Source organism: Drosophila mauritiana, chromosome 3R (genome assembly GCF_004382145.1).
Source record: "Drosophila mauritiana strain mau12 chromosome 3R, ASM438214v1, whole genome shotgun sequence".
In the NCBI taxonomy this organism is placed as follows: Eukaryota; Metazoa; Arthropoda; class Insecta; order Diptera; family Drosophilidae; genus Drosophila; species Drosophila mauritiana.
Window position 1 is genome coordinate 3956267 of NC_046670.1, and position 26481 is coordinate 3982747.

Sequence of the window (26481 nt, forward strand, 5' to 3'; positions counted from 1 at the left end):
TACGTTAAACGTTTACTAAAGAAAAATATGTATATCTTTCCCTTCTCATTGCAACAACATCTCCTACACGCTGTATTAAACCCTAAAATTCACATTTTCACAAAAAACTTTAATTTCAATTTTATCTTTTTATGGATGATTTTTTAAGTATGTTATATGTGTGTCCTTTAGGACATGGTTATATGATATATTAAAAGAGTCGTCTAAAATGTCCTCAAATTGGCGTTTGTTGCATGGGCTCCAAAAATAAAGTACTATTGGGAAAAAACCAATAAAAGCGTTATTAAAACTTTGTCAGTTTCCAAAATTTCTTTCAGTGGATAATAAACAGATTATGGATTGTAAATGACAAGCTTATTATGTTTACTTAATTTAATCTTTTGTGTAATTTGAGCGTGATAAACATAGGAGAAGGACTTGTGATTGACCTTGACTGTTTAAAATGCAAATTTATGATAAAACCGGCTTGTAAGTGATAATAAAGCCAACCGGCATTAAGAAAATCCTATGGCATGGCCAGAGTCTTTCATTTTTGAATCGGATAAAGTTAAAGCGAGACAACAGTCTGCACACTCGCTTTATCCGCTTCGCAGCAGAAGCGAACCAATCGGAGCAGACTTCTCCATGAAACAGCCCCTACTGCTACAACAGTCTATCTACCCTTGTTTCCCTGGAGAAGTACGATGTTTGTGCAAAGCAGCTGAACAAGGAAGTCGAAGTAATGCTTAGCCATAGGATTTATTTGTTGATTGGCAGGCAGGCAGACACTTGGGTGAGTCTCGTGGTGGAAGTAAAATACTTTTGGAACATTTACAAATATCGTAGCATTGAAATATAGCGAAGAAAACAGATAAGAAAAAACAATTGAGGCGCTATCATTTTAGTCTCGTAAGATAGTTAAACGCATTTTGTTAATTAATATTTATTCATATTAAATTTACATTTTATACTGAATAACGAATATTTTTACGAAGGCAATATAGAACATTTTTGTACACCGTTTTGTTACCTGTATGAATTTGTTTGATTTATTTATAAGGAAAGCGAAATCAGGAAATTTAGCACCACCTGTTGGTCAGAAAGAAAAAATATTCCTGCATACTTTTGGGCTGACTATAATTATTCAAAAATTGTTCCGAAAAGGTAATGGTTTTTTATTTCGATCTAATACTACAACAAATGAGCCATAACAGTACATTATTAATTTAAAATATGATAAGCCAAACTTTGCATTAAGGCTTATATTTTGGGCGACATATTTGAGCAGTCTGCGAACAATCGGAAATATTTAATAAAAATGTTCCCTGTCCTAATTACAATCGCATCGCTAAGACGGTCGACAGATATTTGAAATAGATTTTTCGTAAATTGATTTTTTTTGAGTATGGCGATTATTATTGCATTTGCAAGTTGTCCTTAAATAAGGGAGTTAATAAAAAACATAAAAATTCGCCGAATTTTGTTGAGGAATGACTCCACGAAATTATGGAAGGAGCCCATATCCCGACAGCAAGTAAAAAACGGCCTGAAAACCTGTCGATTGCCCGATAAACTTGTTGGGGCATCTCAACGCCAATTAGGCGGTCTACAAAGTGACTGGGCTGGAGGTCCCCGCGATGACCTTGTTAAGATCCAGATGCAGAAACAGGGCACTGTGGCACTGGGTCGACGGCAAGGAAGCTGCCTATAAAAGCCGATGTGCGGACCGTAATGAACTTGTGTAAAATCAACTACCGACAGGAGGAAACCTAATTCTTCAACCTAAAAATACGTTCAGCATGTTGACTAAGGTACGTGCTCTTTATGTGTTGGCCTATATCTAATCCTTGACCACGAACAGACTGCGATATTTGTGACCCTCATTGGCCTGGCTCAAGCTGGTCTACTGCCCGCGAAATCATCCGGAAGTGAGGACACCTATGATTCGCATCCGCAGTACTCATTTAACTATGATGTTCAGGATCCAGAGACAGGAGATGTCAAGTCCCAATCGGAGTCTCGGGATGGCGATGTGGTCCGCGGTCAGTACAGCGTGAATGATGCCGATGGTTACAGACGAACCGTCGACTACACCGCCGATGATGTCCGTGGATTCAACGCCGTGGTGCGTCGTGAACCACTTTCCAGTGCCGCGGTGGTTGTGAAACCACAGGCTACAGCAGTCGCTCCAAAAGTTCAGTTAAAGCCTCTGAAGAAGTTGCCAGCCCTGAAGCCGCTTTCCCAGGCATCGGCTGTGGTGCATCGATCCTTTGCACCAGTAGTCCACCATGCCCCAGTGACCCATGTCGTGCATCACTCAGCGCCGGCGCATTCCTTCGTCTCTCATCACGTTCCCGTGCTGAAGACCACCGTGCACCATGCCCATCATCCCCATGCCATTTCATATGTGTTCTAGAACCCGAATAAAACTCTTTAAAATAACTGTGGATTACCATATATTCCTTATTTCTTCTTTTCATACTATATGATATATAGTACCTATCTTATATCTCATAAATATTTTCCATTTATAACAACATAAGCTTATACACAACGAGTATGGTTATCCTATAAAGAGTAACAATAGTGATTCCAAAGCCATATGTAAGAACATTAAAAGTCGTGTCATGGGCATTCCACATGCCGCCAAAACATCCGCAATCACTTCTGTTATTTTTGGGTGGGCATTCGGAAGTGAGGTGTCGCACTAAAGTTAAGCTCGAAATCCAATTAGCGTCCAACTGGAGCGACAGCCAGCACAAACAAACGTTTAAGGTCGTCGGTGGGGGAGTGGGGTTACTCGAAATCTGCTGGCCAGGGGACTGGGATTGGAAATCGGTATGGGTGCCTCGGCCGGCAAGTGCACAGCCAATTTGAAAAACCGTTGTTATGCATTTGCGCATGCGCTGCATACGATATGGTGGCTATTAGCGAGCGAGCACTTTTCGAAAGCGCAGGCAAATGGCAGCCGATCATCATTACTGCTGGATCGATTGGGGGTGGGGGTGGTGGTTTCTGGGGCAGGGGACGTGGACGTGGACCCGTACCCCAAGTGCACGTTCGGGTATGCGACTTCTGAGGCCAATATTAATTCGGCTGGGCTGCCCGCTCAAGTCCAATTCAATCAAGAAGGCATTATGCTCGCCGCGGCTTTGTCACCGCGCAGCCTTGGCAGCGTGCTGCCCACCGCCGTCCTACCTCAAATTATGGCCCGGTCGCCCCCCACCATGCTCCCCTTAAGCGCACCAGTAAGAGCCGCTTCTAGTCTTGAGCGTCTCGCATTTGATATGAGCGGCGTGGCTCTGTGACGCAAGTGCACGTCGCTGACATCGAACCCGGGCAGAGTGCCATCGAGGCGGTATAAAAGCCCCAGTTGGACGCTGTTCAAATCAGTTCAACACCAAATTCGGTATCTAGAGCAACCTAAACAACCAAAAATGGCATTCAAAGTAAGGACACAGTTCTAAAGTGTTGGAGACAGTGATGATCAATGAATCAACAGATCAGTTCAATGAAATCGATTTCCCATTTCTATTACATTTTTGGAGCTGGAACTAATGCTTAAACAAATGCTTCATTAGTTAAAAAGAACAACCCTCGGTTTTAGATAGTCAAACTAATTTGAGAAACTCTTTTGAACAATTGCAGTTCACCATTCTTTTCGCCGCCTGCATCGCCGTGGCCAGCGCTGGCATCATTCCCGCCGCCGCTCCACTGGCCGCCGTTGCCGAGGTACAGGAGTACGATCCCCACCCGCAGTACACCTACGGCTATGACGTCAAGGACGCCATCTCTGGCGACTCGAAGACCCAGGTGGAGACCCGCGAGGGCGACGTTGTCCAGGGCCAGTACTCGCTGAACGACGCCGATGGCTACCGTCGCATTGTGGACTACACCGCCGATCCCATCAACGGATTCAACGCAGTGGTGCGCCGTGAGCCCCTGGTGGCCGCCGCTCCTGCTGCTGTCGTTGCCGCTCCAGCCCCAGTTGTCCGTGCCGCCGTCGCTGCCCCCGTGGTCCGTGCCGCCCCCCTGACCGCCACCTACGCCGCCGCCCCAGCACCTCTCGCCTACGCCGCTGCCCCAGCTCCCCTCGCCTACGCCGCCCCCGCGCCCGTCGTCAAGGCCGCTCCTCTGGTCGCCGCTGGACCCGCCATCGTCAAGACCCAGTTCGCTTCGCCTCTTATCTCGTACGCCTATTGAAATGCTCAGGAATAGGCCACCACGACCCGATAATTGCCGTTAGTTGTTACTGAAATAAAGGATGTGATCTAATTGAATGAATATCGAGTTGGCTTATATTACTTTTGAAAATTGTAATGAAATGAATTTGAATTCATTACCTATACAGGGTATGGATCTGTCGGGTTAACCTTATTTTACTAAGGGTGTTAATATCGCAAATTATCAGACCAGCAGTTCTTCTGTTTGCAACAATTATTTTGCTACAAACGAATGATGTTATTATGACAATCGTCGGATATATCATATGAATGGCCTAACCTATTCAAATTTGTATTTTTTGGGGCTTAAATTTACGTAGCACATATAAGATTATGAAAATATTAAAAAAAGAACTTACTCTTTCAAACCTTTGATAAAGGATTTGGAACATTTACAACGTTTTTTAGGAAATAATTTTTTGAAAGTAATATTTTTTGTTTTTCTTAGACATTTAAAAGCGTTCAGCTACATTACTCATTTCCTTGGATATTTTGTACAAAATATGATATGAGAAATAATTTTTTGAAAGTAATATTTTTTGTTTTTCTTAGACATTTAAAAACGTTCAGCTAAATTACTTATTTACTTGGATATTTTGTAAAGATATGATATAATTTTGATATGATAAATACTATATGATTTGAAAGATATGAATTAAGCATTTTGAACATATTAGCTTGGTATATATACTTGCAAATATACGGTCTAAAGTTGTTTCTATAATGCCCTCATAAAATAATACTCTTGATGAGAAGTGAAAATAATACGCTCTTTTGTTTCCCAACATCGAAATTGTATTGTTCTCTGCCACATTCACTACATTACAATCAGATAAAATCCTCATTTAATTCACTTCTGGTACGCTACAACCAAAACTTTCACTTTCACTCTCCCACGAGCACTTTCAAGGTCGCCGCTGAAGGAAAGAACGCGTGTTAAGCGACAGCTACTGACAAAATAGCACTCACTGCCGCCATAAAGAAACAATGAAGTAATGTCGCATAAGTGGACAGCGAAACCGCAGTCCAACACGTCCAAGAACGCACAAAATGCGCGACAGAAGAGCGACCAGGGTAAGGTCCATAAAGTGGTTCCAGCGCATATAAATTGGAATTGAAAGAGGGAAGCCCCAAAGTCGTTTACTCATTCATGGAGCCGGTGTAAACGGGGCCTTAGGTCTGGTCTGGTCTGGTTTCAATGCGACACGAGCATGATTGTAATTCGCCTGGTTAACTTTATGTGCCTCGCCGCGAGTTGCGCATGCGCGCTGCCATTAAATCTGAACTGGTGGCGTGGATCTCTGGGCCGATGTACTTACATGCTAAACATGGGAATGGGAATGGAAATGGGCAGCCAAGTCCGTTCGTTCGCTCCAACGGTAATTAACAATGCCAACTGACTTTGACCTTAACCCTCGCCGTCCGTTGTCCGCTGTTTACTGTCCTCCTTGAGGTACCTTGGCATATTTGCACTTGTCCGGGCTGGAAAGGCGGCTGGCTGGTCAGATAAGGAGAATATGTAATTTGGGTCCCATGATGTCGCGTATATCATTCTCAAGTGGAGCCCAATAATCGAGGGACTTGGCGAAAGGTTTCTGGCCACTTCAAAGCTGCAGCTTAGTGACCTTAACTGGTTTCCGAGAGCGGACCGCATTACATGCATTAAATTCAATAAGCCTTCGACGCAGATGGTTTTATTGAATTGTTCCGATCGATGCGTTTCTTTCCGATCGGATGTCTACCCCAATTTTCGTTGATTGGTGTAAAATGGGTCGGACGCGAACGCCTGATCAATTTGGGCCCTTAATGACTTATTACCGGCAGAAAATTGATTACAAAGTGCATATGCTGGAGAGGGACTTAAGAGGAGCCAAGGTGATGCAGAGTAAGCGGCTCCATTGACGATTCTTCGGTGGTACTGGTGAAGCTCCCATTTGATGGTCAGTTGTTTCCTGAGTTTAAGTTGTTTACTGGGTGTTTTTGGGTAACTTGTAATTTTTAGATTTATAATATTTTTTTCAATATATGTATAATATTTTGATTTGAGCGAATTTTTGAGCGAAATCCCGTACAAACCGTAAAGAAAAATGCGTCTCGATTTCTTTCAGCTTACAAATATTCAACAATTTATTTGATCTACAAACGGATTCAACAAATCAGCAGGAGAGTTCCTTAGTGGTGCTGGTGGTAGGCCACTGGGATAGGGGCAGCAGCCACGGCCACAGGAGCCACGGTCTTCACCACGGTCTTCACGTGATCCAGGGGCACGCGGTTGACGACGGCGTTGAATCCGTTGACCGGGTCGGAGGTGTACTGGACAATGCGCTTGAAGCCATCGGAATCGATGAGGGAGTACTCGCCATGGACCACGTCACCATCGCGCTCCTCCACCTGGCTCTTGGAGTCTCCGGAGAGGGAGTCCTGGACATCGTAGGCGAACTTGTACTGGGGATGGGGATCGTACTCCTCGGTGGCCTTGGTCAGAACCGGCTGGGCGTGGGCAACGGCGACAGGTGCATGGGCGTAGGTGGCCACGGCGGGGGCGGCGTGGTACACCTGCTGGACGGGGAGAACTCCGGCACTGGCGGCCGAGACGAGGGCGAGAACAGCGAGGAACTGCGGGAGGAATGAGGGGTAATTGAAAGGACCGGGCTGTCATGTAAGGATTACCCACCTTGAAGGCCATGGCTCTGAACTTGGAGGAGGGCTGGTGGTGGTTATCCGTTAACTGCTGCGAAGACGGTGAAGCTGTGGAATGATTTACTGGACCACGAGCACTGCTTTTTATACCCGCCGAACGAGTGCAAAGGCAAAATGCGAATAACGAATTGAAACTGATTAATTCGCTGCTGGGCAAATCATTTTTGTCACTTTTTATTTTATACATTTATTATTGTATTGCCGCTATGCTATTTACCTTATTACTTTATCGACTGGAATATGGGCAATTACAACTGCCCACGCCGGGGGCCAGAGATACTTTTATGCAATCCGCAATCCGCATGCAAATCTAGTGCGGCTTAGTGTCTTGGGAGAGACCCTCGGATTTTGGTGTCTATCTGACCCTCCGCGGGCTATTGCGAATCAAACGCTTTCACCATTCTGCCTTGAGTGGTATATCATGTTACCAGGCAGCTCAACACGCTTGGAACTGACCTACACTGATTACTTACTTTGAATTGAAAAGCACATTAGACGAATTTAATAAATATATTTATATTTAATACACACTTCAAGTATCAAGAATTAACTAGTCCGCTTAAGAAAAGCAAACAAACTGAGGTATTAAATAAGGATTTTTTACGGATAGCTAGTCAAATCATGATACTGTGGGAATGGGTAACAAAAAAAGTATATCTGCAGATATACTATATACGTTTGATGGTTTTGGAGGTAATATTATGAATGAAATAATTAATAATGCTTTGAGAAATGCTGAAACTGAAATTCAATTGTGTTGGCAAAAATATAACTTAAGTTCTAAGCCCAAATAAAACCACAATTCAAATTAACATAACAAATCCCATTTTATTATTATCAGAATAACAAAGGTCGCATGGGTATTTACAAGTGGGCGACGGTGTACGCGGGGGCGGTGTACCGCAGAGGCGTGGCATAGGCAGCGGTACGCAGAACAGGAGCGGGAGCAGCCACCGCCAGAGGGGCGGAGCGGACGAAGGGAGCGGCAACTGCCAGGGGAGCGGACTTGATCAGAGGAGCAGCAACGGCCACTGGAGCGGAGCGCACAATGGGAGCTGGTGCGGCCAAGGCGACAGGGGCGATGGGGGCGACTGGAGCGGCCTTGACCAGTGGAGCAGCGACCTTCACCACCGGCTCGGCGGCCACAACAGCGGCGACGGGTTCACGGCGGACGACGGCGTTGAATCCGTTAATGGAATCGGCGGTGTAGGTCACGGTGCGCTTGAAGCCATCGGCGTCGATCAGGGAGTACTCGCCGCGGACCACGTCACCATCGCGCTCCTCCACGTGCCCCTTGTTGTCGCCAGAAAGCGTGTCCTGCACGTCGTAGCTGTAGGTGTACTGAGGATGCGGATCAACCTCCTCCAGCTCAACAGTCTTGGCCAAAACTGGCACCGGAGCAGGAGCCACTGCCACAGGAGCAGCAGTTCTGAGGACGGCGCCATGGGCCACGGCGAACAGAGCCAAAGCGATAACAATCTGTGAAATAAATTACACGCTTTTTAGGATCTTTTATCCACGATGTCAATATGAGGCGAAGGAAACTGGTAATCCACTGGTAGTCCCCCGGAACGTTTATCCTCAAATTGATCGCACAAACCTTTGCGGCCATTGTAGTTGGATGAATTTGATTAACTGCTGTCTTGAGCCGAAGCCAAACACTGAATGTCTGGCCCATTGTGGGCCGTTGATTTTATACGCTACTTGGTGACATTGATGACACCTAATTGGAATTCATTTTTGGCGCATCACCTCGAGCGGCGCCGGTGGCATGTAAAAATTGTCACGCACCTTCTTCAGTTCTGCCAATTTGAAAGTGCTCAATCGATCGAAATAACCAGCTGCACTTAATTGATTACGCCAAGCTAATTTTAATTACTATTTTCCTTAAACTTGGAAGCATATTATTCAATTTTTTTTGTTGTAATGGAAAATACAACAAAATAAATTGATCATAATAAAAAAGAAATAATTGTTCTGATATTATTAGTTTAAATACTTGCCAGTCAAATTAATAAAAAATGTTTTGAGCTTGTATCCAAAATATTGACTTGGTAGGGCATAATGAATATTTTAGGTTGGGATCATAATTTGATTATTATATATTAAAAACTCACTTCCTACAAAGTTGTAAAACATTATTAACCTACATTAAATAATGCAAATGTGTTAAGAAAGTTTTGATCAAGTTATCAAGCTGTTCTCCTGTGTACTACCTTAAAATTATGGAAATCAATAGTGAGTGATAAAATAATTATTTAAATTTAATAAAGCCACGATGTCTAAGATGTTTTGAACTAATTTCTTTTTAAGCGACTTATTTGCCACAATATTAACTGTCTTGTAAGCTAACTGGATTTAGGAAGCGGTGGTGTCACAGCGCACGCTCTCCGTATCTCTCGGATAAATTGAAGTTATTTGATGACAAAACACAGAGATACAAAGATTGAGCACGCCTTCAAGCTTCACTTTTCCCTCTCCACACACGTTTAGCATAAATGAATTGCACTAATTACGCCAAGAGCGTGGCCAGCCGGCAAAAGCGAGCTCGGCCATTCAATGGTAGCAGCGGCTGAAGAAATAGCTCCATCTCGGTATATAAGCCAAGTGTTGGCCCAGTAGCCCTCACAGTTCACTTTGCCTTCCAGCAACCAACAGCAGCAGCAGCCAAATCAATCCAAATCAAAATGGCATTCAAGGTTCGCCCCGAGGACTTAGCCCCGCCAAAGACCCCACATCCTAACTGCTATCCCCCTTTCAGTTCATCGCCCTTTTCGCCCTGATCGCCGCCGCCAGCGCCGGTGTTCTGCCCGTCCAGCAGGTGTACCACACCGCCCCCGCCGTGGCCACCTACGCCCATGCACCTGTCGCCGTTGCCCACGCCCAGCCGGTTCTTGCCAAGGCCGCTGAGGAGTACGATCCCCATCCCCAGTACAAGTACGCCTACGATGTTCAGGACTCGCTCTCCGGAGACTCCAAGAGCCAGGTGGAGGAGCGCGATGGTGACGTGGTCCGCGGCGAGTACTCCCTGATCGACGCCGATGGCTACAAGAGGACCGTCCAGTACACCGCCGACCCCATCAACGGATTCAACGCCGTCGTGAACCGTGAGCCCCTGGTCAAGGCCGTCGCCGTTGCCCCAGTTGTGAAGACCGTCGCAGCTCCCGTTGCCCACTACGCCGCCCCTGCTGTCGCCCACTACGCTGCTCCCGCTGTGGTCAAGACCGTGGCTCCAGTTGCCCACTACGCTGCTCCTGCTGTCGTCAAGACCGTGGCTCCAGTTGCCCACTACGCCGCTCCCGCTACCTACACCTCCTACGCCGCCCCCGCTGTTGCCTACCACCACTAAGAACTGCCATTTTACGTTTCTCAACCCATTACTGTTATAGTTTTACAATTGCCTCCTACAAATACACACAAATATTTTTACAAATGCTTTTTTTGATTTTTTTAAGACCCAGTGGATTATTGGAATTTGAATAATTTAATGAAAAGAAATCTGCATCTATTGAAATTAATCAACGGCAGCTGAAACAATTTCGGATTTGTTTTATCCGAATAAAATTGAGTCACGGACATAGCGTTTTTATTAATGACACCCTAATGGGTTTCAATTGAATGTGTAAACCATATATAATACTTATACAAAATACTGCAAAATCTTAAAAAAAAAAATATGTATATTTCTCAAATATCTGGCTTAAATAAAATGTTCCCTTCTAAAGCCATCATTAAATTGAAAGGGTATTGATGATGTCTCGAATTTTGTTTTTGGTCTTTTAACTTGTTCTACTAGGATTATATGGAAAAACATTATTAAAAAACATTATAGTAATAGCTGTATTGCAAAAATGGTTGTCAATTCAGCTTTGCAGAGTCAACACAAAGTTTGAAAGACTTAGAATTAGAAGATTCACTCTATAAGTATTAAATAAAAGGTAATTATTGAGAGTAATAGGTAAACTATATTATTTTATATATATTTTTGTTGAACCTATATGATATATACTCTTCGCGGCTATCTTATCATTATTATGACAAGTTGGGACTCCTGGGGAGCAAACTAAGCTAAATAAATAGACTATCAGATACGCTGTAGATATCAAGTTTGCTTAATAATTCTCGACATATTGAGTATGAGCAGCTAGACGGACAGGGAGCAGGATCCTGATGAAGAATGTACACATTGTATAGGTTCGCTTTTTCAACCTTTCATTCCACAAATAACCAGTATATAATTAGTTTCACCTAAGCTAGATTCCTTAAGCTTTAAATAAGAATACCATAATTTTTGAGCGTATTTAACAAGATATCACATGTTGTGATTTCAATGGGATCCAAGGTGGGCATTGGCCAGTGCCGAGGCTGTCGATTATTATCCCCCTGTGCCGGCACTCAACCGTTGCCAAAGCCAAGCCCAAGCCGAGCAACCCAGCTGGCCAACAAAGAGGAGCGAAAGGCCAAGAGGTCTGGCTAATGTGGTTGCGCTAGACCTTTGTGTGGGAAATGTGGAGCAAATTATTTCTTGGCCGCAATTGGACACACATATTTCGGGTCCGAGTCAGCGGCAGAGCCTGTATAGTCGTATACGTAGTTGTTGTCGGACTTGATATGTCCCAAGTAATTTGAGATTCAATTTGTGTGCGACATTAAAATGGCAAAAAGTGCGATTGTTGCTACCGGATATTTTGGCAAGTCTAAAAACCGGTCTCGATTTACCCCTCTCCATTGAAGTGCGAAAATCGAGCACGGACACATATTCGCGCTAAATTGCCACGCTAATCATGACCAATCGGGAAATACTAGCCAAGTGCTTAAAATGTAAATCTCACACTTCATAAAATTAATGTCAATTGTTCTTTTTGTACGCACTTTTCATTTATAAGGCAGACTCACATGGATCGGTAAGCTGGCTTGAGATGGTTATTGCTGAATGTAATCCCTAGAGAACACGAATCGATATGAATACATTCCTAATCAGGTCAGCTTAAGGCGTTTGGATATGAAATAATGCGAATCATTAATTCGAGCATTTGGCAGTGCTCTGTCCTTGACATTCCAGTGGCAAAGTCTCGAAGGTTTTTTTGAGAAACTTTATTTAGGTACCAAAGAAATCCGAGTCAATCTTTAGGGTATTTTTAAATGAATTTTTCAAGTTAAGCAATAAGTTGTTTAACTTTGTTCAAAATAATTTGAATAATTTTCTTTAAACAAACTATTGTTGTCTTAGAAATTTCCTTTTCTTTTCAATAATGCCAATTTCTTAAATTAATTATCCTGAAACTAATGCATATCATACATCCAGAAAGTTCATAACAAATCATATTACATAATATGTGAAAGTTTTATTGAGAATATTTACAAACAGGTTACGTCTAATCAACAGAACTAGGTTAATGAGCTAAATGAGTTCTCATAATGGGATGCACGATAATAATACTTTCGCTTGTCAGGTGATCTGTGGCTGGAAACCCCTTACTGGTGGTGGTAGTACTCATGACCTTCGTGGGCGGCCTGGGAGTGGGCGGGTGACTCGTAGCTGGCATAGTGGTGCTGCTGGTGCTCCTGCTCCTGTGGCTGCTCAGCCTGGTGGGTGGTGTAGGCGGGGGCGGTGTAGGCAGGGGCTGCGTAGGTGGGAGCGACATAGGCCTGGGAGGGGGAAGAATAGCTCTTGATGACGGCAGCTGGTGCGGCAGGGGCGTGGTGGTACTGAACAGGAGCAGCAGCCACCACCTTGTGGTGCACATGGGCCAGGGGCTCGCGGTGCACAACGGCATTAAATCCATTGACGGAATCGGCGGTGTACTTTACAGTGCGACGGAAGCCATCGGCATCATCCAGGGAGTACTCTCCCTGCACCACATCACCATCCCTGGACTCCACCTGGCTCTTCGAGTCCCCGGAGAGCGCATCCTGCACATCGTAGGCGAAGTTGTACTTGGGATGAGGGTCATCGGGATACACTTCGTGGCCGTGGGGATGGATCTCGTGCTGCTTTTGGTAGATCACATGCTGGGGCTGGTGGGCCTGGTACAGCTGGGGATGCTGCTCGTGCTGCTCCACAGGAATAAGTCCAGCGGACACGGCTGCCAGGCAGCAGGAAACCAGAGCAACGAGCTGGAATGGTAAGAAATCAGTATAGTCTGTTGCCAAGGTGCAAATTACATCAGCCTTGGCTTACCTTGAAAGCCATTTGGCGAGTGTTTGAGGTTGGTTGGCAAATTGCAGAGCGAAAGAAGCGAGACTGTGTCCTCCTTCTGTGGAGTGCGTGCTTTGAATAATAATTGAACCGCCGATGCATTTGTATTTATAGACGAAATTTTCGTTGGCCCATTGTCTCTCCGCCGGCCTTTCTTTCACTTTTTAACTCGGTTGCTTACAAAAATCACTTCGATCGTAATTCATTTGCATGCCTCCTTCTCCGCCGATCGCTAGATTTACCCAAAAAGATTTGCACCCACGAGTCACACCCATTTCGCTATTGTTATGAATGGGAAACGGACGGCGAATAGCGGACAAAGCAACCAAAGTCGTTACAAACAAAAGACTTAAGCGAGCAACCCGCCGCGGTTCAGCGGCTTGAAGATCGGGGGATTGAGGCTTGCGGTTGTGGGGCACACTCAAGTCATGTAAGTAACCCAATAAATCGCTGCTTGATCGATGAACAGCATTGCACTTGACACAAACGCGCACACTCGGTAAAAATAGAGAAATACATACATCTGGAGACACACCTCCTCTATCCTCCCCATGGTAAATGACCCAAAAAAGATGCATGATCACCTCACATGGATAAGTGAACAAGTAACGTTTGAGCTTTCATGTTGAAGCTTTCTGCTCTCAGCTTTACAGCTATAATTGTGGCATTGGTAAGTGCTCAATCATGGTCGAAATCGAATTGGGCAGGAAAGTGACTCAACCGGCGACCAAGTGATGTAATAAATTGTGCGGGGGCTGGCGACGAAAGAATTTCATTTGAAGGTCGTTGCCAAAGTAAAAAAGTACTCAAATGTATCACAATTATATGTTTCTTTTGGCTAAACTAAATCATTTGTGGTACATTTATAAAATAGATAAATAAATCAATGACTGCCCAATGTAGATTTTAATTTATATAAAAATTGATTACCGTAACGTTTAATTGGACTATGAGCTTTATATCAATATCTTTTTCACACTCGTAACCAATTAGAGATATTATTATCAATGAATCCAGCTATCAAATGATTCTCATGAAAAAACCCCGCTTGGATATTAAATATCTTAACTGGGAACTTTAATTTATTTGTGACGACTAATCTATTAATATATTAAAAAACAAGTCCTGGTAGCAATGACCGCTTAAGGCCAATTTAATCAGTCACTCATTTTCAATTTCAATTCACATCAATTAAATTTAGTTTCATTTCACTTTCAAGCAAACGCTTTAATTAACAAATTTGATACTCGCCATTGTTGTGCAAAAGGTCCGAGCTCATTACCCGACAATCAAACAATGAGTCCACAGATTATAAGAACGATTCAAATCTCGTCTGACGTGCGTCTGGCCGCGAGTCAAACCAGTTCCCGTTCGCTTCTATTCCACCAAGTCATCGTAGGAATGGGTGCTAGAATTGGAAGGGAAATGCCGGTAAACTAGATCCGTTAGATACAAAATGAAATACCAACCGGAAGTTAGTACGCTACTAGCCTACGTGCTTAGTCACATGACGATCAAATGTGTTCTTTTCCCGGGAAATTTTAATTCCACGAGAAATTTTAATGCATTTTAATGCCTAAGGAAGGAAGTTCTTTGTTTGTATTTGTAATTGATTTAATTAAGAAATGTCACTCAGCTTTACAATGAAATCATTTACATTTAGGGAAAAATTAATATTTAAAACAAAAATCATAAATATACGTTTGAAATAAAGCCAGTAAGATATATATGATCTTTAAATTAAATTAAGGCTTTACTTTCGGAAACTCATATATATTTTACGTTTACTTATGCATTTTCCTACCTGAAATCATTTTGCCAATGCATGTTGTATATGTTTACCAATAATTTTTTAGTATAAGTATATGGTGCACTTAATTGCGTCCGAAAGACCAATGATAGCATTTCTTTGGTTGGCTGGAGATATGTTTGAATATGTTTAAATATTTCTAGATGTATTTACATTTAAGAAATGAATATTTAATACTATTATAAGTATTCTAAAAATAAAAAATATTTTACACATACATATAACTGTGAAGCAATAACATATTTGACAATATTTTATTAGTAAAAGTGCCGCCATTCATGGTTCATTTCAGGAGTTTTTCGGGTGCATGCAGACGGTATTCTTGCGACTTTCCCCAGAGAAAACTCACCCGCCTCGGCCTCATTCGTCAACCAGCATTTTGGGTTTTGCCTGTCAGCGTTTTAAGGTATTTGGGAGAGAGGTGCTGGACCAGGACAACTAAGCCACATGATGCCGATGTCGTCCCATGTCGTCGACTACGCACATTTCTGACAGAAGCGGTGAAAATTTAAGATTGATCACCAGGCCGAGTGTTTGCTGGAAATTGGTTGAGCTGTTTGGATGTCCGGGTGTCCGGGTGTCGAAGTCGAGTGCCGGCTAAAACCCAAATAATGTTGGAAAATGTATATCCGTGGCACAGCCGTATCCCCGAAGGATAGGCTAGGAAGTAGGAGTGGCCCTCAGATCGGCTTAATTTAATTAGCAGCCTTTTCCGCCCCTGACCAGCCACGAATCCCACTGTGGGGTCAATGCTGCGCCGAATTAAAAAATTCCAACGGAACGAATTTGTATTGAAAATAATAAAAGTAATCACTTCGGTAGCCTGCTGACCGTCATCGGCCGGCTAACTGGAAGGCATTGTCTCTGTTGGACAACTGTTGAAAAAACGTCTGTTAATTACAATTTAGTTTGCTTAATTTCCGAGGGAAACACTCCAGCCGAGCACTTGAGCACTGGCACTTGTTTGGCCTAATCATCGGCGAGCGCACTTTGCCAAGGGTTAAGCTGGAAATAGTTTATGGCGATTACAGTGCGGAGTAACCGCTGTCCAGCCGGCGACTCGAATAATGCCAATTAAACTTGCACAGAAACCAGTCCACTTACCATTTTTTATTCATGTCTCAATTTTGGCAGTAGTCGCCACACCAACAGCAGCAGCACCTGTGCGTACACCTTTGAAATCTGCTGACTGTTTGCTGGATTTCTTCTGGTGGCAATCGGCTCACATACAGTTTATAGGCTTTGCTGCCGGACCTGACCTTGATACACATAAATTATTGTTCGTACGGTGGCCTTTCTTGTAAGATAATAACGAAATATTTGAGTACTATTTTTAAGATCGCACTGCAAAGTAAAAGTCACGGAGGTGACGAATAAGGTACAAAATATGGGTGTGTCCAGGATAGTTATAAAAAATATTAAATTAACCTTATAGAATTGTACAATGCCTTGCCGAACAAACAACTAATCGTCACAATTAAGAAATAAAACAATTTCCAGAACGTCTGCAACCACGAGTTCAATAAACTGTTGGCATTTAACTAAACCTTTGACAAAGTTCTTGATCATCGTCTAACAATCTGATCAATTACGGATAAGCCGATATAATCCAGATAGGAACCCGAAAAATAAATACTCGATGGGATTTTTTCGCTTTTTTTGGTAGCCTATTGTTGTTTTTTGTTTATTGTTTACACCTAAACTTAAACTCAAATGTAAATTTTGTCCAAAGGGCCGAGACGACGTTTGGTGGGTGATGGATGGATGGGTGGTGGATGGCTGATGTGCGGTGTTGTGCGGCCTCCAACGATTCAATGTTCCGTGATGAGTGCCAATAGGAGTTCTGACCAGATGCTAGCCCTGAAGGAGCCCTAGCTTTTAGTTCTTGGACGGATCCGGGTGTTCATAGTCAACAACTGGGTGCTGATGTGGGATGTGGTGGTGGCCGAGTCCATAGGTTTTTTTATTATCTTTAGTTAGCAGCTGCAAGGCCGATACAGAAGGGTTAATTCTGAAAACAATCAATAAAATATTTTATTGTAACTTTCAATTTAACACGCATTCCCTGTATTTACCTCTACGTATCTGCCATTTGGTTGTGTGGATGCAGGCTGTATCCAGAATAATTGTATCCAAAGGTGAGTTTTTGCTGGCTGGATTGGTCTGACTGACCCCAGGGCGCGATCGCAAGCTGCTCCCGATCGCGAACCTCTCGGACTCAACACAAAACACTGAATGAGCCAACAAGGAGTCCCTGCCTGCTATTTATACGAAAGTCGGCGATCAAAAGCCTGTTTACCCCGCTGAGGTTCGACGATCCTTTAACTCACTTCGTCGGGCATGTTTCTTGATTTTGTCCCTATTCCCTTTGTTTTCCTTGGGCTTGTGCTTTCTGTTTTTGCCCGGTTGCATTGTCAGTTTGCATTGTTGTTTTCTGCTCTCTGGATGATAATGACGATGGTTAAGTTGAGAAGGGTTTTGGCTGCGTATCGACGAGCCGGAGCACCCAAAATCAGAAATCTTCCACTTGATTAGTCGGACTTCGGCTTCAAAAAAGGGTGATGTCGAAGGAAGCAGTTGGCTAGCTGAGATTACACTCGAAGTCTGACCTTGGACGGCCCCTTCAGAACTCTGAGCCCTAAATTCAGAATCGTTCTTTAGAAAAAACAACAGGTGCGCGCTGCCTAGCTCCCCTAAACTTTCAATGGCAGCTGTGGGAAAACTCTGCCTCAAACTAGAAAAAGTCAGAGTTTCAGATCTCAGCTCCCCCGATGAGTGGTAGGGCCATTTATCACCCGGCAAGTAAAGTCATGACCCCATAATTTCCGTTTTATATTACAAAAATTAACAACAAAGGGATTCTCTTTGCATTGCGGTGGACGAGTCCTGCCATTTAAATGGAAATGACCGACACAAAGCTCAGAAATTTGTCTGCCCTTCAGACAGACAGGGGATCGGGATCAGGATCAAGATCCGCATTCGTAACGAAATCATCAAGCAGGCCAAAGCAGTTCGTTGCCCCTGGCAGCATCCCTGAAGGATCTTAACAAAAGTCCAGACTGCACCACCAAAAGCACCACAGGAATTGCATTGCCCTAAGACTGCAGCAATCCTTCGGCGAGGCTGGCTCCTACGATGTCTGTGAACTTTTTCGCACACTGAAGGCAAGAACTCGTTATGAAAACAAGCACATAAATAATGCAAACCAGAACAGGACAATGTGAACGACCTCTGAGAGTCCTTTGCCAGGAATCTACCTCTGAAAAAGCAACTCAAAACACTCTAGTCTTTCGAGATATGTCTACATACTTGTATGCATTTTTTTATTGGTGCTGTCAATAAATAAATGAACAGTAATAATAAAGCCAACAATTCTATATATGTACAGCGTCGATTATAGCCAGGATCTAGTGGTGGTAGGCGACGGCGGGAGCCGAGTACGACGTGTAGGTGGCAGCGGGGGCGGCATAGTGGGTGGGAGCAGCGTAGTGGGTGGGAGCAGCATAGGTGGCATACGCAGCGGGGGCAGCATAGTGAGCCACTGGGGCAACAGTCTTGACCACGGCGGGAGCAGCGTAGTGAGCAACTGGAGCCACGGTCTTGACCACAGCGGGAGCAGCGTAGTGAGCAACTGGAGCCACGGTCTTGACCACAGCGGGAGCAGCGTAGTGGGCGACAGCAGGGGCGGCGTAGTGGGCAACGGGAGCGGCGACGGTCTTCACAACTGGGGCAACGGCGACGGCCTTGACCAGGGGCTCACGGTTCACGACGGCGTTGAATCCGTTGATGGGGTCGGCGGTGTACTGGACGGTCCTCTTGTAGCCGTCGGCGTCGATCAGGGAGTACTCGCCGCGGACCACATCTCCATCGCGCTCCTCCACCTGTCCCTTGTTGTCACCGGTCAGCTTGTCATCGACTCCGTAGGAGAAGCGGTACTGGGGATGGGGGTCGTACTCCTCAGCGGCCTTGACCACGACCTTCTGGGCGACGGCCACGGGGGCGTGGGCGTAGGTGGCCACCGCTGGGGCAGCATGGTACACCTGTGGGGCGGCGATGGGGGCATAACCGGCGCTGGCCACGGCGACGAAGGCGAGGGCGAAGACGAACTAAAATCAAGAGCGTTAGGTATCCAACCGGATTTTCGTATACAGTTGATCCCGGATTTCCATCGAGATGACTCACCTTGAAGGCCATGTTGCTAGGAGTGCTGATTGGTAGTTCTTTACAGAAGTGAACTGGATCTGCGAATGATACTTTTCTGTGCCCGATCGACAACTTTTATAGTAAATCAAGCTGCCAGCTCTGCTCTGCTTTGGCCCAATACGCCGACAGCACGCGTTATTTTCGCGGTGACAGCGAAATATATTAAATGCTTCTCGACTGCGATTGTTGTCGGGCAATAACTTGTACTTCCTGTTCGCGGCGCTAAGCTCTGTGGGTGTGCAAATGCTTTTGGCCACAGATTCTAAACCCGTCAGCACCGAAAGAGTGAAAGATCTTTGGGGAAAGGTTTGCTTAATACCGAAAGGGCTTGGCCGGCCGCAATGTGTGGCTAATTACTTCGTTATATAACGCTGTATAAGATCGCTTTAAGAAGATATACTGATTATGTATTTTTTTCTTACAGAGCAAATCGCAAATTTTTAGTGGGTTTTTTCAAAGATTTCCTTATCTTTAGAGTTCACTGTGCAATCTGATTAATATTTTTTGAATACTCTATAAATATATAATTATAATTAAACGAACGGATTTGTAATCCCTCGTAATTGTAATCTTAGTTAAGTTTAAAAAGGTACCACACATTCTTTTAAGAAGTTGAATGAACTTTACAATGAGCTGAATAAGAAAAAACTATTGAAAAAAAGATTAACATTCATTTTATAATTGGTTATTACTACTGAAAACTAATGTTCCAAAAACTAAAAGCTGAGCTGGTAATCAATTGCCACATTATGTTGTGCTATGGGTATGCGCTAGTATCCTAAGGAACATAACTACTTAACTAAATCTAAATACCTAACATTCTATCAACACTCACCATTTACCGGATATACACTTGGGTGTTTGGCGTTTATGGATCTTAGAACAACATGGACGTTAAAAATATATTACACAATGGATTATTTCTGTATATAGTAAAATAGCTGCCTCATTCAAAATAAATGCCCTTTTGCGAAGTCTGGGCGAATCAAGGCCACCCATCCGACATCCACGATCCCATCCTTTAATAATCTTGGATAATCGAAACGCTATTAGCAGATGCAACCCATTCCCAACTACCAATTTTAACGTGGGCACCTGGCAGAAGGGAAATCCCGCGCGAATCCGCCGAATCCTTTCTAAATAATTGAACTGCATTTCGCATTCGCAAATCCCTTCTCCTCTCTTGGTTCTCTGCCGGCGTCTCTGTCGACTTTGCCGTTGACTTCGCAGAGCGGTGACTTCGCGCTAATTTGGAGCATGATATTCAGAAGGCCAAGCGTAAGCACCTCGCTTCACCTGAGCAGAAACTGCAAGCGGGAGCTATAAAACCGCTGGCCGGCCAGAAACCGTATCATTCAGCCCTCAGCACCGTTTCCGCAAAGAACTAACCCAGGACTCCAAAAACCTTTTAAAATGGCATTCAAGGTGAGTCCTCTGGTATCCTAACATAACCCGTTTCTCTAACAAATATATTCCACAGTTCGTCTTCGCCCTCGCCTTCGTCGCCGTGGCCAGCGCCGGTTATGCCCCCATCGCCGCCCCACAGGTGTACCATGCTGCCCCAGCGGTGGCCACGTACGCACACGCCCCCGTGGCCGTCGCCCAGAAGGTCGTGGTCAAGGCCGCTGAGGAGTACGACCCCCATCCCCAGTACCGCTTCTCCTACGGAGTCGATGACAAGCTGACCGGCGACAACAAGGGACAGGTGGAGGAGCGCGATGGAGATGTGGTCCGCGGCGAGTATTCCCTGATCGACGCCGACGGCTACAAGAGGACCGTCCAGTACACCGCCGACCCCATCAACGGATTCAACGCCGTCGTGAACCGTGAGCCCCTGGTCAAGGCCGTCGCCGTTGCCCCAGTTGTGAAGACCGTCGCCGCTCCCGTTGCCCACTACGCCGCCCCTGCTGTCGCCCACTACGCTGCTCCCGCTGTGGTCAAGACCGTTGCTCCAGTTGCTCACTACGCTGCTCCCGCCGTGGTCAAGACTGTTGCCCCAGTGGCTCACTATGCTGCCCCCGCTGCGTATGCCACCTATGCTGCTCCTACCCACTACGCTGCTCCCACTCACTATGCCGCCCCCGCTGTTGCCTACCATCACTAAGAACTGACATTCCGCATTGACTAGCCCTTTTTTGTTATAGTTTTACGAACGACTACTAAATATAAACATATATTTCACATTTAAAAAGGTTATTTCATTGTATCCGTCCCAAAGGATATGTACTTCCTGGGGCTCAATTCGATTCGCGAGCCAATACAATTTAATTACTTTTGCTTCGTGAGGGCTAAATTAGAGTGGCTGTGTGGCCAATTAATTGAATTAGGCTGCGACATTGAAATTCCAAACTTTTAGTTTTAAAGTAAAATTGAATTTTTTCTTTCAATCGTTCCATTCCATTGAGATATCTATTTGCTTCACCCGCTATGATTCGATTCGGGTCTGGACGTTGGCCAATCCTATCAACGAATAATAAATCATAATCAGATCGGTGTGAAATATTCATGTGTGCTTATAAAAGCAATTTACGGACATATAATATAAACGATTTTTTCGTTTGCCGGATTTCGATTTGATTTTGCTAGACGGAACTTCATCGGCTTTCCCATTTCGCATTTTGCTTGTACCTATTACCAACAATTTTTTATATTAAAACAATGGGATAGAGGGGACTACAAACTTAAGTCCATTCAGAAATAGTACACTTCCAAGAAATTCGTATAGAATCATACTAATTAGAATTATTGCATAGAAAATTATATTCCTCATTAAAAAAAAATATCTATGAAACTTGCTGTGATTGTTCAATCCTTTTAAAATGTTCAAGCATACACAAACAGCATACTTTCGTGAAGGAGTTTGCAATTTCGGCGTATTGCAGCACTTATCACGTAAACATCGGTTTTTTGACTGCTGAGATGCAGTGACCTTCATAAGTAGCACTACTATAGACGTCATAACCACGGTATTTCATAATAGAATCGAGCTTATTGATTCCTGATCTTAGAGCAATGCTAAGTTCAAGTATTTTCCAGCAAATTGTTTACAATCGTCTCACCAAATCCTTAACATCTCTCAATATTGAGCTGCCTTTTAATTTCGTTGTTTAACTTCTTTCGGGTTGTGATCAAGTCTTCTACTGATAGCAGGTGAACTGTGTTTAAATGCTGGAACAGATTGTTTATTGTTTTGGTTCTTAAAATTCAATTTTTAAGATATCAAATAGCATTTAATTATTTTAAAATATATGTCAACTGACACCCAAAAATCGTTACAAAATATATATCTATGTATATATAACCAATTTCTCATGCAAGTTTATAAAGGTGTCCGAACAAATATATAAAAGACAATATTATAGTTGATTGTCTCGATTATCACATACCCGTTACTTATCTGATAAATTGAAAGCCATAAATTAAAAAAAAATTAAAACATTTATCTGAAGCGTGTGCGTAGCCACTACCACATGTTACATACTTTTCAACGAATCTTGTATACCCTTGCAATTTACGAGTACAAGTATACTTATTAAAATTATTTGCATTGAATTGCTAAAATACAAGAAGCTTTTAGTAAACCCTCATTAAAATTAGTTAGTCACTTGTTAAAAATGTCGTTATTTTGCATGAAGGCATTAGATGTTTTTTCGGTTCCCTGCAGTGCAATTCGGGATAAAAGAAATCTTCTTAGTTAATGACGTGACTCGGAGGGCTTTTGAGCGTTTCACTATATTGAATAAATGTGCTTGGTTTTATAAAAAGGTGGTCTAAGGAATTTGATGACCCTTACTTGACTAAAACCTTATTTATTTCGTTAGTCCGTCCGATTCTCGAGTACGGATCACCTGTTTGGAGTCCACAATACGCAGTCCACTCGGACCGCATTTAATCGGTCCAAAAAAACTTCTTACTTTTTGCCTTGCGGCGCCTAAATTGGGATGCAAACCATATATTACCCCCTTATTCCAGTAGACTACTTTTAATTAATTTACCATCCCTAGCTAACCGTAGAACTATGCTTGGAACAGTTTTTATTTGTAAGCTTATTCGTGGGGATGTTGAGAGTCCCGACTTGATTAGTCGGCTTAACTTCTCGGTTCCAAGTAGATTCACTAGAAACTATATACCCCTTATCTTAAATCATTGTAGATCTAAATATGAGTTGCATGACCCTTACAGAGTTTTATGTTCTGACTATAATAGACTTTATCCTATTATCTGTAATCTTGACTCTCTGCCGCTATTAAAACAATCGATTTTATCTTTTCTATTACATAATTAGATCCTACTAACACTAATATTTAACATAGTTGTTATTCCACATTATATTCATTTCCTCGTTCCTATTCTATTTTTTATACCGCGTCTATATCAACTCGCGAATCGAGCCGTACGATACACGGCAGCGCCCCTCGGTCGGTTGGGCGGGAGGTGTGGCCGTGGGACCCGTGCGATAAAAAAAAAAAATAAATAACCATGTAAAAAACAAGTCTATAACAATGTGATAGGAAACACAATTTAAAATTGGAAAAAGTTTCCTTTTAAAGCATTAACACAATTTGAAAAAAAGGATTGAAACTTGGGAAAATGTTGTGGGAATCTTGGATACAAATTGTGTATTATGTATGTATAGGTCATGTAGAAATATTGCCAGATAACATGCTGTAAACAGAAACACTAGCGCCTGTCTGATCCATGTGGTAATGTTAACTAAGCTTATTATTCAAATGCCAAATACTTTAACAAACGTTGCTGGCCTAAAAAGTTGATAAAGGTTGGAAAAAAGTGGAAGTTTTGTCTTTGGGGTTAGTCTATAACCGATTCAGAGGGTGCCCGGAAGAAACACTGTGGACCTAGTACAGCGGCATAGTTTTACTTTCGAACCGATGGGAATCACCAAAATACCGAATTAAATTTAAAGTTAAAAAGGTTTTCAGGTTTTTAGATAGCTAAAGTATTTCCTTCTAGATTTGAGTAAAATATTAGATTAACTAATTATCGTAATATTAGCTTGTAGATTTGATAATGACCTAAAAGGATGAGCTTGCCACTCCCACTCTAACCCTGACAAATTACAAACTCCTCGAGAGCCGTGGCCTAGGCATTTTTCTTGGTAGATAATATTTATCGAATCAACGAGGTCAGCCTATTTCTTTCGAGATAATGTATAATGTTAAGATGTCAGGGAGTTTATAGTACCCAACACCCTTTAAAAACATCGTAGAGACGATTTCTTTAAGGCCTTTGACGCTTTCGTCATCCAGAGAAACTCAACTTTTCAAAACACTATTAATTTAAATTTTATTACTAAGAAAGGGACTTAATCTGTAACTCGTAAAAGAGTTATCTCGAATGTTTCGTGCATATGGTGATCACTTCGCACTCCGTTCAGCCGGGAAATTAGGTTTTAGTAACGACTACTCAGTACACCTATCTTGGTGGCTCGTTGATTTCCTGGTACTGCAAATGGGACTTCCTGCAATTGGGACTTAAATTGGATAGCAAATACCAACCGAAAGATTGGTCATGTCGAAAACTATGTACAATATAGTATTGCCAAAAAATTACGCCTTTGCCATTTTCTCATAAAAATAATTTTTGAGCACCGCTGTAGCCAAGATGTATTGTTCAGTTGAAAAGTTGGTTTTGATCATACGAAAGTATTTTCTTATTCACGTATTATTAAGAAGATGCTCGCTGAAGCGACAAGCATTAAGATTAATGGCTTGAAATAAATTATTTTTGAAACCAATTTGTTCGTTATTTTCGGATTAAATTAAAAGCAACTTAAGTTAATGTCAACCGTCATACAACCCAAATCGTCTTTAGTATTTTGTAAGATTTTTTATTCTGAAAGTTTTTTGTCTTACTTAGTTTTTATTCTTTCTCCTTACAAAGATATCTATTCCATTATTTATAGTCATATTTATAATATATATTTGTTTACTATTATGAAAAATTTAGATCAACATACGAACATGACAAACATCGAATTAACTGAGAGTGCTTTAGGATTCTAAATTACATTTTTTTCATTGAGAAATTGCACTTGGATCCAGAGCGATCCAAACTTTTATTTATAATTTTACATAAGATTTATTGACAGTTTGTTTACGTTTTTGATTTAAGCTACTTCAGATATATACAAAACCGAGTTTATCAAAGATAATTCAGTAATTTATAATCATTGATGTGGACTTGTGCGAAAGTCGTTCAATTTTTCTATCTATTTACAATTTTGTTGTCTGTTGTAGTTCTAATTGGAATTTTAAGATAGAGCATCATCTGACTTGAAGCCAATAGAAAATCATGATAGTTTGGATTTGATTAGACTAAAAAGAGGAATAGCTTATTATGTACAGATATGTGCTAAGGACAAAGTGCTTACGACGCTACGACACTGAATAGAATTACAAGACTCACGCCCACGCGGCGAATTAGGCTAACAAATATTTACACTGGCCTCTGGCTCACTTCCTACATGAACTAACTGAGTTGGTAGTATTCCGGCGCAAAGTCGTTGGCCAGGTTGCTCAGAAAGTTAAAGTCCGAGCTATTGGAGTTCTCCAGCCCACTGATCGCAGCGGTCCCAGCTGCAGTGCTTCCGTTGTTTCCGAATGCCTGGCCCTGACCAGCCGGTCCCCCATTGATGGCGAATCCGTGGATGTGCGTCGGCGGCGGTCCGACTCCCACTCCTCCGGGAATCGCGGCAGAATTGTGGTGGGCGTGGATGTGGGCATTCGCCTGAGCCGGCACCTGCACGTGGTGGGGATGGTGTCCATGGCCGTGGGTGGCCGGAACAGGAGGTTGCTGACCCGCCTCGTAGTACCCACCACCGGTTCCGGCGGCCCCAAAGTTGTTGTAGCCCTCGCAGTTCTCCATCTGAAGGCCTAGAGCACTGTATGTCTCCCCACTTCCCAGGTGATGCATGTGCCTGTAGCGAGATAAAAAGGAGAAAGGATCAGAACTCGAGGTCCAAATAGCAGACGTACAGGTTATTGCATAGAGTATATCCTTTTAAAACAACAAAATAAAGCTATATTCTTATCTTTAAATTATTAAAAAATATATATCCTGACTGTTAAGATATGTTATTATTTTAACATCGTATTTTATTTTGAAATTTAATAACATAAGAAAGACAAGTCTATTGCGAATAGTTTTAAAGATTGGCCTGGTGCGATAATTTCAGCGTTTAATGAGACGCATTTTTGCTAATAATTACTTTTAGCCAGTTATAATTGGGCTTTAAATGGGCAAATAATCGTCTTAGACGCAAACAGATTTTCGCAAGAGCGTTTGTGCTGACAGACAGAATCTGGTAGTTGTGATACCCTCCGCAAGTGGTTTGCGCTTCGGCTAAC

General features: G+C 43.0%; 8 protein-coding genes across 8 annotated transcripts in view; 4 read left to right on the forward strand and 4 right to left on the reverse strand.

Annotated features, from left to right (window-relative positions):
• Positions 1–1730: 1730 nt before the first annotated feature.
• On the forward strand, positions 1731–2395 carry LOC117144740 (pupal cuticle protein Edg-84A; the record flags this gene model as incomplete). Its single annotated transcript, XM_033310093.1, has 2 exons — positions 1731–1790; positions 1841–2395. Coding segments are annotated over 2 exons (615 nt in total), but the record flags the coding sequence as incomplete, so codon positions are not given.
• A 982-nt stretch (positions 2396–3377) lies between these two features.
• LOC117143928 (larval cuticle protein A2B) lies at positions 3378–4230 on the forward strand. The gene is made up of 2 exons (XM_033308845.1): positions 3378–3428; positions 3628–4230. The coding sequence occupies exons 1-2, from the start codon at positions 3417–3419 to the stop codon at positions 4180–4182; spliced, it is 567 nt and encodes a 188-aa protein (XP_033164736.1). The 5' UTR covers positions 3378–3416; the 3' UTR covers positions 4183–4230.
• A 2081-nt stretch (positions 4231–6311) lies between these two features.
• Positions 6312–6940, reverse strand: LOC117143719 (larval cuticle protein A2B). Its single transcript, XM_033308517.1, has 2 exons — positions 6877–6940; positions 6312–6818 (listed from the first exon to the last, which is right to left on the reverse strand). The coding sequence occupies exons 1-2, from the start codon at positions 6886–6888 to the stop codon at positions 6375–6377; spliced, it is 456 nt and encodes a 151-aa protein (XP_033164408.1). The 5' UTR covers positions 6889–6940; the 3' UTR covers positions 6312–6374.
• An 826-nt stretch (positions 6941–7766) lies between these two features.
• LOC117144386 (larval cuticle protein A2B) lies at positions 7767–8514 on the reverse strand. The gene is made up of 2 exons (XM_033309520.1): positions 8503–8514; positions 7767–8381 (listed from the first exon to the last, which is right to left on the reverse strand). The coding sequence occupies exons 1-2, from the start codon at positions 8512–8514 to the stop codon at positions 7767–7769; spliced, it is 627 nt and encodes a 208-aa protein (XP_033165411.1).
• Positions 8515–9556: 1042 nt separating this feature from the next.
• LOC117144387 (larval cuticle protein A2B) lies at positions 9557–10311 on the forward strand. The gene is made up of 2 exons (XM_033309521.1): positions 9557–9601; positions 9664–10311. The coding sequence occupies exons 1-2, from the start codon at positions 9590–9592 to the stop codon at positions 10249–10251; spliced, it is 600 nt and encodes a 199-aa protein (XP_033165412.1). The 5' UTR covers positions 9557–9589; the 3' UTR covers positions 10252–10311.
• A 2015-nt stretch (positions 10312–12326) lies between these two features.
• LOC117145079 (cuticle protein-like) lies at positions 12327–19166 on the reverse strand. Its single transcript, XM_033310596.1, has 4 exons — positions 19094–19166; positions 18323–19017; positions 13084–13159; positions 12327–13019 (listed from the first exon to the last, which is right to left on the reverse strand). Exons 1-4 carry the CDS (start codon positions 19103–19105, stop codon positions 12378–12380), a joined length of 1425 nt encoding a protein of 474 aa, XP_033166487.1. The 5' UTR covers positions 19106–19166; the 3' UTR covers positions 12327–12377.
• A 1309-nt stretch (positions 19167–20475) lies between these two features.
• Positions 20476–21305, forward strand: LOC117144385 (larval cuticle protein A2B-like). The gene is made up of 2 exons (XM_033309519.1): positions 20476–20539; positions 20595–21305. The coding sequence occupies exons 1-2, from the start codon at positions 20528–20530 to the stop codon at positions 21216–21218; spliced, it is 636 nt and encodes a 211-aa protein (XP_033165410.1). The 5' UTR covers positions 20476–20527; the 3' UTR covers positions 21219–21305.
• A 3873-nt stretch (positions 21306–25178) lies between these two features.
• Positions 25179–26481, reverse strand: part of LOC117143349 (homeotic protein proboscipedia) — a 31195-nt gene continuing 29892 nt past the window's right edge. Inside the window, exon 9 of the mRNA XM_033308020.1 lies at positions 25179–26051. Coding sequence (XP_033163911.1) covers positions 25604–26051 — 448 coding nt within the window. The 3' untranslated portion in view covers positions 25179–25603. The remainder of the gene's footprint in view (positions 26052–26481) is intronic.

What these genes read in the sequence shown, in the direction of transcription:
- LOC117145079 (XM_033310596.1), bottom strand. An exon ending in CCCGCCGTCGCCTACCACCA is followed by an intron (nt 13,160 to 18,322) that starts CTAGATCCTGGC and finishes CGCACTCCACAG; the next exon opens with AAGGAGGACACAGTCTCGCT. An exon ending in CTCGCCAAATGGCTTTCAAG is followed by an intron (nt 13,020 to 13,083) that starts GTAAGCCAAGGC and finishes TTACCATTCCAG; the next exon opens with CTCGTTGCTCTGGTTTCCTG.